This window comes from Atheta coriaria, unplaced genomic scaffold, assembly GCF_025399875.1.
Source record: "Atheta coriaria isolate IRGN ID8LTWV9N9 unplaced genomic scaffold, Caltech_Dcor_3.1 hic_scaffold_4_pilon, whole genome shotgun sequence".
Lineage (NCBI taxonomy): Eukaryota > Metazoa > Arthropoda > Insecta > Coleoptera > Staphylinidae > Dalotia > Dalotia coriaria.
The window spans coordinates 10,359,165-10,374,017 of record NW_027045446.1 but is presented as its reverse complement, the minus strand read 5'-3'; the positions used below and the strand labels follow the sequence as shown (position 1 = coordinate 10,374,017).

General features: G+C 37.3%; 6 protein-coding genes across 10 annotated transcripts in view; 5 read left to right on the top strand and 1 right to left on the bottom strand.

Moving 5' to 3' along the window:
- zfh1 (Zn finger homeodomain 1) overlaps positions 1-2,541 on the top strand; it is a 119,352-nt gene extending 116,811 nt beyond the window's left edge. For all 4 annotated transcript variants that reach the window (XM_065301006.1, XM_065301003.1, XM_065301004.1 and 1 more), the window contains one exon: positions 63-2,541. In XM_065301006.1, coding sequence (XP_065157078.1) covers positions 63-298 — 236 coding nt within the window. In that variant the 3' untranslated portion in view covers positions 299-2,541. The remainder of the gene's footprint in view (positions 1-62) is intronic.
- Positions 2,459-4,845, bottom strand: LOC135790740 (zinc finger protein pita-like). Its single transcript, XM_065301007.1, has 2 exons — positions 4,687-4,845; positions 2,459-4,631 (listed from the first exon to the last, which is right to left on the bottom strand). The coding sequence occupies exons 1-2, from the start codon at positions 4,843-4,845 to the stop codon at positions 2,556-2,558; spliced, it is 2,235 nt and encodes a 744-aa protein (XP_065157079.1). The 3' UTR covers positions 2,459-2,555.
- A 790-nt stretch (positions 4,846-5,635) lies between these two features.
- On the top strand, positions 5,636-6,332 carry Tapdelta (Translocon-associated protein delta). The gene has a single exon (XM_065300219.1). The coding sequence runs from the start codon at positions 5,761-5,763 to the stop codon at positions 6,268-6,270; it is 510 nt and encodes a 169-aa protein (XP_065156291.1). The 5' UTR covers positions 5,636-5,760; the 3' UTR covers positions 6,271-6,332.
- Positions 6,333-6,437: 105 nt separating this feature from the next.
- LOC135790154 (saccharopine dehydrogenase-like oxidoreductase) lies at positions 6,438-8,207 on the top strand. The gene is made up of 4 exons (XM_065300217.1): positions 6,438-6,760; positions 6,822-7,567; positions 7,628-7,890; positions 7,949-8,207. The coding sequence occupies exons 1-4, from the start codon at positions 6,586-6,588 to the stop codon at positions 8,046-8,048; spliced, it is 1,284 nt and encodes a 427-aa protein (XP_065156289.1). The 5' UTR covers positions 6,438-6,585; the 3' UTR covers positions 8,049-8,207.
- Positions 8,208-8,259: 52 nt separating this feature from the next.
- LOC135790153 (sperm-specific sodium:proton exchanger-like) lies at positions 8,260-12,563 on the top strand. 2 transcript variants are annotated; one of them, XM_065300216.1, is made up of 7 exons: positions 8,325-8,448; positions 8,501-9,737; positions 9,791-9,964; positions 10,019-10,193; positions 10,252-12,051; positions 12,110-12,206; positions 12,263-12,563. In XM_065300216.1, exons 2-7 carry the CDS (start codon positions 8,530-8,532, stop codon positions 12,382-12,384), a joined length of 3,576 nt encoding a protein of 1,191 aa, XP_065156288.1. In that variant the 5' UTR covers positions 8,325-8,448; positions 8,501-8,529; the 3' UTR covers positions 12,385-12,563. The 2 variants fall into 2 exon arrangements, with proteins under 2 accessions (XP_065156287.1, XP_065156288.1); XM_065300215.1 differs by having other exon boundaries at positions 8,260-9,737.
- Positions 12,564-12,841: 278 nt separating this feature from the next.
- On the top strand, positions 12,842-13,854 carry LOC135790155 (farnesol dehydrogenase-like). Its single transcript, XM_065300218.1, has 2 exons — positions 12,842-13,096; positions 13,176-13,854. Exons 1-2 carry the CDS (start codon positions 13,001-13,003, stop codon positions 13,830-13,832), a joined length of 753 nt encoding a protein of 250 aa, XP_065156290.1. The 5' UTR covers positions 12,842-13,000; the 3' UTR covers positions 13,833-13,854.
- The last annotated feature ends 999 nt before the right edge of the window (positions 13,855-14,853 follow it).

Sequence of the window (14,853 nt, the reverse complement as noted above, 5' to 3'; positions counted from 1 at the left end):
TAATTCACGCGATTTTTAACCAATATTATTATATTCCTAAACATATTTTGTGTTAAATTTAGGCCAACGTCCTCACAAATGTAATGAATGTCCAAAGGCGTTCAAACATAAGCATCACCTAACGGAACACAAGCGACTCCACAGCGGCGAGAAGCCATTTCAGTGCTCCAAGTGCTTGAAACGTTTCTCGCACTCGGGTTCCTACAGCCAGCACATGAACCATCGTTACTCATACTGCAAACCGTACAGAGAATCGCCAGCGCCTATTAAAAACGAAGTAAGAACCGACTTATTCTAAATTTGCATAAATGATATGATTTTGCGCTCAAATACGTTGGAAGTTGTTTACTTAGCATAATTGTGTTTATCGGCCGGTACCTGTTAAATACTCAAACGTAGAGTCGTAGCAGTTGTAACGAATCCAACTGTCTTCCACGTGATACAGAAATGTAGATGGTTTGGTACCAAGATTTTTTTAGAATTTTGCAGGCATTTTGCGGGCACCGTGTAGCAATCTTATTCGATATTGAAAATGAATCTAAGTCATGTTTGGTGCAATCAACAACTTGATAATGCAATATAACGCACACACGTCTTGCAATCGTTTCTAAGTTTCCAAATTAAAATTACTCTGGATGGGAGTAATCTGTGATTTGAATATTGGCATGCATTAGTTAACAACGAGCCAGACAAGAGATTTATTCGATTTTATTTAAGAAAAACTAAGTTTGTAGATATGTACGATACCAGAATTTAAATATATATTATATATAGATGCTATTTAAGTGCCATACCAATGAATTTATTATAGAATGTAATAACAAATTGAACAAAACAAAAGGAAAACGCAGATATTTCACCGAAAAGCAGGTGTTGTAGGATAGGATTTGGTTTCTAATACATCGATTAGTCTTTAGTCCATGCCTTTCATTGCTTTGGAGTAAAAAATAAATGAAAACAAAAACAAACGAAGACGAAACGAAATGAGTACAATAATGTTATAATTTAGCCAGGAAGAGTAAAACACACGTCCGACCCACGCGACGTTTTCATGACAATACCTAGTGCTGATATAATAGATGTCACAACAACAAATACAATGAACAAATGGTGCAAGTCGTCGTATTTATTTATTGATTCTGATGTGAGAGATTTCACGAACAAGAGACGAGCGGAACTAAGTAATGATAAATTTTATAAGCATTTAATTGACCTAAGGAAACTTACATGAGTTTACCAAATGAAAAAAAAAACACTAAAGAATTAATGGAAAAAACCAACGGTGATTGTGTTACCCGATCGAATTGAAAATATTTTATAATACTTTAACGCCAGTAATGTACGTAATGATTGACATTACTAATTAAACAATAACTACGATTAATTATGAAAAATATATATATATATTATTCTAAGATAACTTAAAGATATGTATGAATCATTCCAATTTAAAAAGAGAAAGAAAGGAATATATTAAAAGTGTACCTAAATCTTAAGATATAAATATTTCCATGGTGTGTGAGGTAATAGTGTTAAGGATTTGTTGACAATAACAAAAACGTAGCCATTTGATATGAAACTATTTACTTACGATAAGTACTGCTATAGTTATTGCAAATATATAAATATATATATATAGCATTTAATAATTCAAACATTAACAATGTGAATCTCATGTGAATCAATTCGAAGACGAAGGGAAAAACTTAAGATACCATTTGCAAGAAATTAAACTATTATTATATAAAAAGTATATATATTATAAATTTTATTATGAAATGATTACCGTAAGTTCGATAAATCTCTGTGTATAGGTAGGGTTTTTGGTGATGAGGGATGTAAATATTTATATACATAGAAAGATAAACACGGCGATATTGATGATTTTCAAAATGAGGCACACACTTTTAAATTTCTCGTCCCTTATTATCGCAATTAATGTTTCTCTAATGTCCAACTGTCTTCAAAGCGTTAAGATTAGTCCTTGTCTAAAAAAACACACACACTAAAGGAAACATGATTTCATCTTATTTTTTATACTTATAGAAATATATACATACAATACCAGATTTATAAAAACAAAAATTTATAATTATTAGACTTACTTATTGATTCTATTGCCGATATTATGTGCATTAACTTTTATTATTGTTGTTGTGTGAATGGTAGATGTATTGTTTTATTTTTTAACCAATTTTTTTGCGTCGAATGTTAATTTTTATATAATTTTTTTTTCACAACTGGCTAGTACTACCAAAGAAATCTGTAATTAGATTCACAGCCATTTTTTTATTTACTTCCGTGTAATCTTAGTTTATATAAACGTTTTTTTATGTGCAAATTTTGTTACCTTTGTTTAAAAAATTTTTGGTTCTGTGAGCACGTGTATAAATTGAATCGATAAATGAAATGTCATTCGCAAGGATGTTACTTGTACATTCTCTATAATAATAATTGATTATATAAATAAGACGTTGAAATTGTATTTTACTCAATGCGACATGAATAATACATAAATAAAGTATAAGATTATTGTGTTAATTTGGGACCCTTCTCTACTCTAATATTTCCATGGCGTTTTCATTTTTAACTTGTTTTGCTTCCGCCAGTCGACTCTCGGGTGTTTTTTTCACGTAAGTTCTTGTAACCAAGTGTCTGGCTGGAGTCGGCTTCGGATCATCCAGGATATTTTCAATTGATATTGGTTTATTCTTCGTGATTTCTTTCGGTACTTGAATGCTTTTCTTCAAGAGTAGCCCGCCTTTTATTTCAACATTTTTCTGTTTTGCAACCGCGTCGAATTCAGTCTTCTTCATGGTGACTTTCTTTACTTTGTAAATGACGTCGCCTATCTTCATATCAACATATTGTTCATTGGGTAAGTCTTTAACAAACTCTTGTGTTATTCCTAAGTTGTCTAAATTTATATCTGAAGCTATATGTGATTCTGCAACCCGTTTCGCATCCGGTGTTTTCTTGTTTGTGTTTTTTCTCGCGTAGACTTTGGTACCTTCCGTGCGGATAATAGGTTTGATAGGTTCCAACGGTTCATCATCCTCATCCTCTTCACCAACTGCTTCTTCCAGAACAATTTCGTTCTCAACATCAGAGCCTAACTCTTCCTTTAGAAATTCTGCATATTTAGTCGCTTTTCTATGTCGCCTAACAACTTGAGTGTTGTCCTCCGCGTCTGTTGTGATTGTATACTCAACCATTTCATCATCATCGCCATCTTCATCCATTGTATCGTCATTGTCAGTGTCCTGCAAGCGTTTATTCCTTGCTTCTTGTGTTACCTCTTGTTCTATCTGTTCCTCGTATTCCATTTCTGCATGTTTTAACTCATGTTCCTCAAGGTGATCTTGAGTTTCAAATGAATAATCACATTTATCGCATGGGTACGGTAATCCTGCTAAATGTGTGGTGATATGTTCCTTCACATCCTTTGCATTAAAGAATCCAGTGTTACAAATAACGCATTTTAAATTGACCATTGAATGAATGGCACTATGATTGATCAGCGAATCCTTGCGGCGGAAAGACATACTACACACATCGCACTTGTGTTGTCCAACTGGTTCAACCGCCAACGACTTAGTTGCATAGTGACTCCTCATGTGTCTGGTCAGGTGGTGAGAAAGCAGGAAAGTCCGTCCGCACATCTTGCAAGGATACGGACGCAAACCGGCGTGAGAGGTAATATGACGCATCAATTTAATTGGCGACGTGAAGCTCGCCTCGCAATAATTACATTTGTGGGGTTTTTCATCAGCGTGGCTTGCTTCATGCCTTTCTAAGCCTTGTTTGAATACGAATTTCTTCGTACAGATACGACAAGTAAACGGTCGTTTTTTCTTGTGTTTCTCTGTATGCGCATCGAGATCCTCGCGTGTGAGGAATGTCTTATCACACTCCTGGCATAAATACTTAGGTACATCGACATGTACTTTTTCATGTCGATGCAGGAGTGATTCGCGCGCGAACATTTTATTGCAGATCACACACGTAAACGGCTTGTCCATTGTGTGTGTCTGGACATGTTTAGCAAGATCATATTTTGTGAAAAAGCGACGATCACATAGATCGCATTGGAAACACCTTTCGCGATCGTGGTTTTTCATGTGCAGCTCAAGAAGCTGTTTGAGTGGAAATGATCTTTCACATCTAGTGCAAGGAAACACATCAGTTGTTACCTGAGGTATCTTCATCATGTGATTCAGTGGAATATCTTCTGAATTTGCATCTTCTTCTTCTTCAAAATCTTGCAGGAGCTCACAACTTTGAATTTGGGAGCCATCCTGTGAGCTCTCATTAATATATTCAATGGTGTTGTCATCAATGTACTGCAACACAGGAGCTTCAGTGGCTTTTTGCTCTTCAGCTTGGACTGGTTCTTTTGTTGCAATTGATTTTTCCTTGAGAGTTTCATTTAGTGGTTTTTTCTTCACAACCTGAACTTCATCAACTGTTTTTTGTTTTGATTCTACCAGCTTCTTTAAAACACCAGTTGTCAAATATAATTTGAAAGCATCATCAGCTTTCTTTGCAGTTGCTTTGAACAGGTATGCTCTATTTGTTTGTAACTTGCAGGGCTCACAAATAACCTGAGGCATTCCATCATTTTCAAAGGCCTAAAACGACAATGGTTAAGAAGCGCGCTTAAATTGGTTGATACAGTTTACATACCTCAATAGCACAGCAGGCCATGATCTGTAGCGGGAGCGGAATTCGCTGCTTGCCTGTTTCGGGTGCATTTCCATGGTAAATATTGGAAAATGGGCCTTTGTCGTCTAAGCAAAGTCTACAGATTTGCATCGAGCGCAAATTGCTCGCGCGCTCTTCCATACCCAATGTCGGTTTTTTCAACGGATCGCGCTCAAAGTTGGTAAATTTCGTAGAACACACCTCGAAAATCTATAAACTCTACACTGGTCTACAACGAATCACAAAAATGGTGGTCGGCTTGGCTTGGATTGATTCTTTAATAAAAGTGACCTCTAGATAGCAAGAATTGAAGTATTATGGAGGAAAGCTTTGGTTTACATGGTCACCGTGTGGTGAGCTTTTGCTATGCTATTTTCAAACTTATATTGAAGCATTTTGAACACTAATCTGTATCTTTGAGCTAATAACATACATTTTTTCTTGTTATATTCTTAATTCTTCTTGTAGTTGCAAAAGCAGTTCCAAGGGATGGGTTTTCTTTGCCTTCATCTTTCCGCGTTGTGTTTTTCTGATTACTATATAGCTTTTGGTTGAAGAGTTACTCCTCTCACTACTAGGGGGGGCTTTTGGATCAATACTTGCTTTCTCCCACCAGTGCAATAATTTTGAATCTAGGATATGTGCTGCCATCTGCTGTATCTTCTAGAATACCATTAAATTTATGCTATGTAGACTAGTAAAAAAATAGCACAACGCTACACATTTTTGATAATTCAAAAGTCATGAAAACAAAGCTATTTATCTTGCTACAACTCTTGATGATTTAGAAAACTTTGTCCCCTAGACAGAATTTTATAGCAAATTAGTAGAAACATAAAATCTAGGAAACTTGAGAGGTCGCTAGTTAGCTCACTTCGTGCTTGTGCTTGGTGATTTGGCCAAACGTGTCTGTGACGTGTGCAACGTGTACGATTTCACCGAGCGTAATCAGTTTACGTTCGCTGTTGACTTGTCAGTTGTGAACAGTCACATTTTGTCGTTTTCATCGAATCATTCACATTTCTTCAATTAAAATATTCAACAACAGAATCGAAAATGGTCTCCAACACCGTGTCGTCCCTGACGATTTTATTATCGTTGATCTCTGTGGGTCTTTGCAACGTCTGCTCGTCTCCTGAGGTGGTTACCACATCGTTCACAACTCAAGATGCTACGATTGTCGCCAATATCGCCTACATCGGCGAGTTTTCCATCAAATGTGGCACTGGATCTGCAGGTAATCTGTACGCAGAAGTCGACGACAACATCGTACCCGTATCCATCATTGGCAGCAACCAGTACCAGGTGAGCTGGACTGAAGATACCAAAACCGCGCGCAGCGGCGACCGTAAGGTGAGGATCTTCACCGAGGATGGTTACACCGCATACCGTAAAGCTGTTCGTGCTGGCGAGTGCACCTCCAGCATTGAGTCTCTTACTGAAATTGTTGTCAACCACCCAGGTGCTTTCTATGGCCCATGGTTGAAGAGTGAATTTTTGGCTATTGTTATGTCCATTGTTGTGGCATATGTGGCTATTAGTTCTAAGTCCAAGTTGTCTTCATAAGATTCATAGCGAAATAAATTATTAATTTTGTATGTAAAAATAAATATAAACTTTATATTATATTTATTATTCGTGTTTGCCGCGCACATTCCTGCTGTGAAGGTCATTGGGTTCATTTGAACAGTTGTGGAACGTGAAGTGCATTGAAGTCAAGTGCAGCGCCTGTCAATATCGTCAAATTGATTGTCGAAACTGGTCGGAACGGTTATATTTGCAGTGACTAAGTACATAAGTTGGACCCGGAGCCAGTGTAGAGGTGGTATACTCGTACAGTCAGTTTTATTTCGCAGTTTCGTTACATACGCGGTTACAAGCATGTCAAGAGCGTACGATATCGTGATTTTTGGTGCTACCGGCTTCACCGGCAAGCACACCATTCCCCAGGTGGAGAAGCTATCCAAAGAAAATGGCAGGAACTATTCCTGGGCGGTGGCTGGCCGGTCAGAGTCCAAACTGCTGGCGGTTCTCAAGGAAATGGGCGACAAAATCGGTAATACCGGCTTTTTTTGATACATCATTTCTTATCTTTTATCTATGTGGCATGTATGCAGGCAAAGATCTGTCAAAAACACCTTTGATTATTGCTGATGTCAATGATGTTCAATCTTTGGCTAACATGGCAATGCAAGCAAGAATCATCATCAACACTTGTGGTCCTTACAAGTTCTTTGGTGAACCTGTTGTCAAGGCCTGTGTTGAGAATGGTTGCCACCATGTTGATGTAAGTGGTGAGCCCTTCTTCATTGAGAATATGCAGTTGAAATACCATGAGGAGGCCCAAAAGAAAGGAGTCTATATCATCAGTGCATGTGGTTTTGATAGTGTGCCTGCTGATTTAGGTCTCATGTATTTGCGATCGCAGTTTGAAGGCACTCTGAATTCCGTTGAGACTTACCTGACCAGTGGGGTGGTTGGTGGGCCATATCCTGGCCCTTCAATTAACTATGGAACTTGGGAATCCGCCGTTCATGGTGTCGGTGCGTTCGCAGAACTTAAAGACTTGCGTCGTAAATTGTACCCGACTAAACTCCCGAAATTCAATCCAAAATTGTCTCTCAGGGGCGCTGTCCACAAGTGCTCTTTCAATAACAAGTACGCTTTACCCTTTATGGGTTCTGATCGTAGCGTCATGCAACGTACACAGCGCTTTTTATACGAAGAAGAAAAATTACGCCCGGTACAAGTTGGTACTTACTTCTGTGTTGATAGTATCATTTCTATTTTGATCATGGCTGTAATGGGTGGCATTTTTATGACGTTGAGCAAGTTTGAATTCGGTCGCAACTTGCTACTTAAGGTATATAATTGCATAACATATTTATGTTTTTATTTATTTATTAATTTGTTTATAATATAGTATCCGGGATTTTTCTCTTTGGGATTCTTCTCCCATGAGGGTCCATCCGACGAGAAAATGCAGAACACCAAATTTGCTATCACTTTGATTGGAGAGGGCTGGTCTACTAAACAGGATGATTGCAATGCCGATTTTCCAACATCGCCTGACAAAAAAGTTATTGCTCAGGTTAATGGCACCAATCCTGGTTACGGGGCTACTTGTATGGCACTTACATTGTGCGCTCTAACTATTTTGGATGATCCTGCAAAATTGCCGAAAAAGTAATTGTGTCTTCATTTTTTTCTACAAATATTAATTAATGTTTGATATTTTCAACAGAGGTGGAGTGTACAGCCCAGGCGCCACCTTCCATAATACTTCTATCATCAAGGAGCTTCACAAAAATGGACTGACTTTCGAAGTTGTTGAGAAGAAGTAGATGTCTAATTGTACTTCAAGTGGGTAACTGCTTTTGCTTTATCATTCAAAGGTGAATGTATAATTGCTATTGCTTAATAATAGGTAAATATGGAACTATATTCTTTTATATCTACTGTATATGATGTAACTAATTAATTAAAAGGGAAACATACTATTATATACTATTTTTCATCCATCACACATTTTCAGTTGTTTCCATTTTAGTTTTAGTTACCTTGTTCTGAATCAAACGTCAAACTTGTTACATATTTTAACTGAAATCCAGGATAGCGTTGAATGTTAATTAATTATTCTTACCTGTCAAATACAGTAGAAGTGCCAAAATGGCGCAGCGAAAGGTTTATTCCGGTAACGAGGAATCATTTCAAGTATTTCTGTTTATATCTGTAATTTTGATGGTGAGTGTTCTGATGCGTTGGTTAGTTAGAAGATTCAACGTGTTCCCGCAAGGTGTATTAACGATTTTATTGGGTATTGCAATGGGATTACTTTACATGGTTGGCGGAGATCAATTGGAGATAAGTAGTAGAAACATGATGGGCAAAATAGCGACGAAATACGTGATTGACGGCTACGTGCCAATATTTATTGTGTCCACCATGTACCGTATAAACTATCCCAACTTTCTGAAGTATTTACCGCAAGTAATGTTAATAACATTCTTCGGGGGCGTCATCAGCCCATTGCTATTGGGCTTTATTTTGTCACGTACAATGAACAATGATTTAACTTTCACGTGTGGAGTGATGCGTGCCATAGCTGTCGTTCCAATTGAACCATTATATGCCGTGGGGATTTTAAAACGTCTTGCCAGATTCAAGTATTTGGAAACTATTTTGGAAGCTGAATCTGTCATACTGATGATACCAGTATATTTAATGTTAGATATGTTCCACGGCATTCAAATTGGCAATCTTACCGAGTGGTATCATGTAATGAATCTTACCTTACGTCATGCTATATTTGGTTTCGCAATCGGTTATCTTGCTGGAAAACTGCATGTACTTTGTATGGTGTATATCGACTCTGAAACGTATTATACTTTCGGAGTGTCCATCTTTATGACATATGGCATTTATGTTTTAACCGAATTTCTTGCATTCGGCAATGCGCAGTTGGCTTTGCTTTGTAACATTTGCCAAGTTTTGAGTAAACGACATAAGTTATCACCACAAGTCGATGCGAATGTGGTGGAAATGTGGGCGACCATTCAATATTTAAGCGAAACGGTCTGGCTGACATTTGTCACCATTCAATTTACTTTATATCTGGCTTATAACTTTTACATCAGCATGGCGTATGGAGCAATATTGATTTATATCACAACATTGTTTCTTCGATTAGTTGGACTAGTTTTACTGAGTCCTTTGCTTTGGAAAATGTCGAATGAAATCAACTTGAAGGCTATTTTAGTCCTGACATGGAGCGGTATCAGAGGACCAATGGCTTTGAACTTTTCCCAAATGTTTTTTAACTGCAAAGTCATCACCAAAACCGATTCATTTCTATTTGAGGTTTTTGTAACTGTCCTTATTGGCTTGTTGCTGAATTCAAGCAGTATGAAGCAGTTGTTACGAATGATTGGATATTCAAGACTGTCAACATCGCAAAGAACAAATATGAATCTTTATGTGGATATGTTAAACAAGAAAGCGCAATACATAATCTACAACTTGAAATTTAGAAGGTAAACCACCATTATAATATATTGCAGTTCATTCCACAGTTCTAATTTTGCAGATACTTTGTGGGAACTTATTGGGTTTTAGTGCGAGACTTTGTGAAATTGAATTATTCTTCTGACGAAGCAGATGATAACTATAAAAGTCACATCTTTGAAGGGAAGGCATGCGATCATTGTGAGATGGATGTTCCATACAATATTACTGAATCAGAATTATCCGCGTTGCTTTTGTAAGACAAACATTAATATTCCTTTGTAACCATTTTAAATATTTTTTCTTGTAGAGAAAATGAAACAAAGATAACAAAATTGAAGAAAATATTTCTGATTAATCAATACCTTCGGGGTAGTATCGACAAGCGATGTCTTGAATTAATCACCAAGAAATTGGAAAGAAAGCTAGACTTTTCAAGGCATCGTCAAACCTGCATTGAATTAAGTGTTTATTTTAAACCGGGGGTAATATTTGTTAATGTGCTTATCAGATATTAACCATCTAAATTGATTTATGTTGTAGAAAGTTTTGAAATGTTGTCACATAATTCTTAAGAAATTGTCTGCTACACCAAAGATAATACCGCCACCGAGAACGTGTCCAATGCGACAGTTAGTTTATTACTTTACAATGCATATTGCGTATGACTATGTCATGTATGCCATAACGCTAGCCAATTCTATATTTATTTTATGGAATGTTCGATATTGCTGTAATTGGATGTTTGATTATCATGTGGCTTTATGGTGCTTTTATATTGGAGATTTTGTATTGAAAATCTATGGCTTGTCGCACAAACGACTCATTACATCTGCGTGTGAGCCATACTTCAGTAAGAAAAGCAACTGGATAGACGCATTCTGCTTGTGGGTAACGCCAATCAGTTTATTCTTTGTGGGTAATAATGCTTTATTTGGCTGGACCGTGTTTTATATTGTTCCGTCAGTGAGATTAATTGCGGCGTTACGTTTATTGACGTTTTTTTCGTTGCTGTATCCGATATGTCCCATACTTTTAAAGTATATCGAATACAAGAGTAATTTGCGCACTTGTTTTGGATATGAGCTTGGATTTGCTTTAACACAATGCGATAATGATGTGCTTGCCGTTTTACAAGAGATTCTGGAGTTAAAAACGATTCGGAACGTTTTCCGTAAAGAAATGATTGGGAATAAAGAAGCACTGGAACGGCAAATGCTGCAAATGCAACGAGAAAAGCCGTACATTGCTCTTACTGTGAAGACAAAGCAAGCGATTCAAATAACGTTAAATGCGTTGAAACGACGCTTGCAGGAACTGCAGCAGTTTAGTATATTTGAATTACGAGAATGTAATTATATTGCGGGACTACTAGCACAACAGCAAAAGAACATCAAAGCCATAACGATTGTGCAAACATATTCAACGCACGAAATATTAAAGAGTATCCCCTGGATTGGCACAAATGGGCTGTATGAATATTTTTTTCCAAATGTAAAAATGATTTCATGGAATGCTGGCGATTTAGTTCAGTCAAAAGGCAAAGTATCTCAGGGAATTTATGTAATTGTGACTGGCATGCTGCGTTTGCATTTAATGTCTAATATGCAAGAACTATCCAATGATGGATCTCTTCCGATTATTGATAATCTTTCATCGGTCGATTACAGCAAAGCAGAAGAACTTCTACTTTCCGGGGACATTGTGGGCGAGTTGAGTTTTATTACGGGACGCCCTTATGACTGCAATATTGTGGCTGAATCTTTCTGTCAAGCATATTGGTTTACACCTGAACTTTTACAAAAAGGATATGAAACTTATAACAATCCTGTAATTGGTCTGGAATGTCAAATTTGGAGAAATTGTTGTTTGAAAATAACGATTGCAATATTGATGAAAATTCCTGTTTATGAAACTCGCACGCAAGCTGAGATTAAACAGAATTTAGATCATTGCTTTATGCCTAATCTACGTTGTTACAAAACCTTTGTTTTAACTGACAAAATTAGTGATGTGTTGTTGATTGAAGGACGGGTGAAAAGTGCACTAACGGGGGAGATTTTTAAAGCGCCTATGCTAATTCCACATGCTGTGCAACGAATCCTGCTCACACTTACCAGCGACGAGTCGCTTTTTTCACAAATCTCACTACAGAAAATGGTACGCACTAAATTAATGATAGTGCCAATTGATGGCGTCACTCCAATTGAAGTAATGAGGGAGGAGGAAGAATTAGCTGAATTCATTGTAGGGACATCCAGTCAATATTTATTAACGCATAAAAGTTTAAAGAAAAGCCGGGTCACCAGCTTTACCAACGTTCCAGTTGAAAACGTTGATTCAGTAAGTTTAGTGAATTTTGTGTGTTTATTATACTAGCAACGTATTCATATTTGTATAGCTTTCCATGAAAAGCTATGAATGGCGAGCCGATAAAGAAGTAACTCCTTTGGATCCCGTTCCGGATGTGTTTTTAAAACTGAATTCGAGTTTTTATGGTAAACGTTTGAAGAAACCAAAAAAATGTATATAGCTTAATGTTTGAATCTTTCAGATGAATCTCGCGAAATGTTGCTTATGCAGAGAAGTCGTCGGGTCCGAATGCAGTCTAGCTCGAATTTATCACGACTTTTAGACACCCCAAAACAAATTGACGATCTTAGTGACGAAGATTGAGATGTTACAGTTTCACTGACCATGGATAATTGCCATGAGCTTGCTATGCTCTGCTTATTTCATAACATTACATTACATTACAAATAGAACATTCCAGAGGAATTTTTTGAAATAAAATGCGTATCATGTATTATTTGCAAAAACATGATATGCTGCATTTCTCACATCATCAGATATAATTGGATATATTTGATATTTTTAGATATATGTTAAAAAAATACACCAAATGAACACATTGCAAAGCCACTTCAATGAATGACAAGCTGAAATTTTTACGCAAGTCATGGTGAGTTTGCCAAGCCATTACATAATTGTAGATATGTGTCCAATTGAGTGCGAGATGCGATGTTTTAATCAAAATATGAATTAACTGTGACCTTCAGTGCAAGGCCACAGCAACTGCCTCACTATAACAAATACACCCATTCCGTTTGCGGAGCGCTGGGTGCGCTGTGAATTAGGCAGCTAATTTGAGTTTGTTTGAAAACTGTGGGAGTACTAACAGATAGGTATAAAGCCGGCGAGCACTGTAGGAAGCGAACCAGTTTAAACTGTGCTTGTAAAGCACTTAGATCGCGTTTTGAAATCTTGTAACTTTAGTCTAATTTATTTAAATATGGAACGTTGGGTGGGCAAAGTTGCTGTTGTTACTGGAGCTAGTGCTGGAATAGGCGAATCTATTGCCGAGAAATTGGTGAAGGCTGGTGTTTTGGTAAGTAATGATTATACAAATCAATGAAAACTTTAATTTATTGTGAATAAGACGTTAATAGTGATACTGAATTTAACAGGTTGTTGGACTGGCTCGTCGCGTCGAAAAAATAGAAGCCAACGCAAAGAAACTCTCTAACTGCAAAGGAAAACTCTACGCAGTAAAATGTGACATGACCAAAGAGGAAGACATTGTTAACGCCTTCCAGTGGACAACTAAAAATGTCGGACTAGTGCATGTCCTTGTAAATAATGCCGGCGGCAACCCAGGAACGAATCTCATTGATGGTGATACCTCTCGTTGGCGGCAATGTTTCGAAACTAATGTTATTGGTCTCCTATCCGCTTCCCGGGAAGCGATCAAAATCATGCGCGCGAACAATATCGAGGGCCAAATTGTGAATATCAGCAGCGTGCTGGCTCACGTAAACATGTATTTCCCCACAGTCAATGTGTACGCCGCCACCAAACACGCTCTGAACAACTTGAACGATGTAATTCGACAAGAACTCAACATGAATAAACTTAATATCAAAGTATGCAGTGTAAGCCCCGGTGCTGTAGACACAGAGTTTATCAACGACGATAACTGTCCGGCGGCGATGCGCGCCATGTTTGATAGAACAACGTTTTTGAAGGCAGAAGAGGTAGCTGATACCGTTATGTATGTTATTGGTACTCCACCGAGTGTGCATATTAGCGAGATGATTGTACGACCACCCTTCTCTATGTGTTAAATAAATATGTTTTTAATAACAATTTTTATTTATGCAACTATCAAAATAACTAAATATTTCTAAAATAACTTTACCACTTTTAAAGCGCCAGTTTTTCCATGGTTTTAAGATGTGGTACAGAAAACACGGACGGTTAAAGCCGTGGCCGAACGTAAAAATCACTTGTACCCACAATTTTGAACTTTTAAAGGGTAAGGGTACTGAGGTAATTGAAATTTTTCTATTCTGTTTTCGTTTCATTTGAATAAGTATATCCTATTGACTTCTATATTTGAAGTTTTCAGTTATGTGTAAAAATTGTTATTTGTTTAGGTAGGGTGGTGCATGCGCACTCTCGTGTACGTGTTATACACGGCCACGGCCACTTAAGTGCGTGACCACTCACTGATACATACGCAATCGCTCACTGACTCATATGTACGCCACCGTTTTTGAAACGCTTTGTATTTTCTGGAGGTACAATAAAGTATTCTCAGGTAACGCAACGATGCATGTTTTAACTAAAAATATTCCTGCGAGTGAAAGTCGACGTGCACAGTTGTGATGCCGGCACGCAGCTCTTACTTCGTGCGGCAGATAAGAATATTCCGTCGAGTATTCGTGTTTCTCGTTGTAAATTCGGCATATCGCGTTATATTTTATTGAATTTGGTGTTAATTGCCTTGTTTAGTGATTCGGTAAATATTTATCGCGTATATCTTCGGAATCGGAATCTTCGGAATTCGATAATTTGTGTGTTTATTACATTTTCGTGTGTATTTCTGATTGGTTGTCGTCGGACGCCGGCCGGCAGACTTTGTGTGTGATTATAAATAATATTTTGGACTTGTGCAAAGCATTTTTGATTTCTGCACAACTTGCTGGCTCAATGTGTTACCTGGTAAGAATACTAATTTAAATAATTATGGAGAACAAGACGAAATTTATGGTAAACTTTGGGTTCCGCCGAAACTCATTGTCCGCAATTATGTAACTAATGTTTTGTTTCTTCTTTATTTCAGTGTCTACTCACATTTGATTT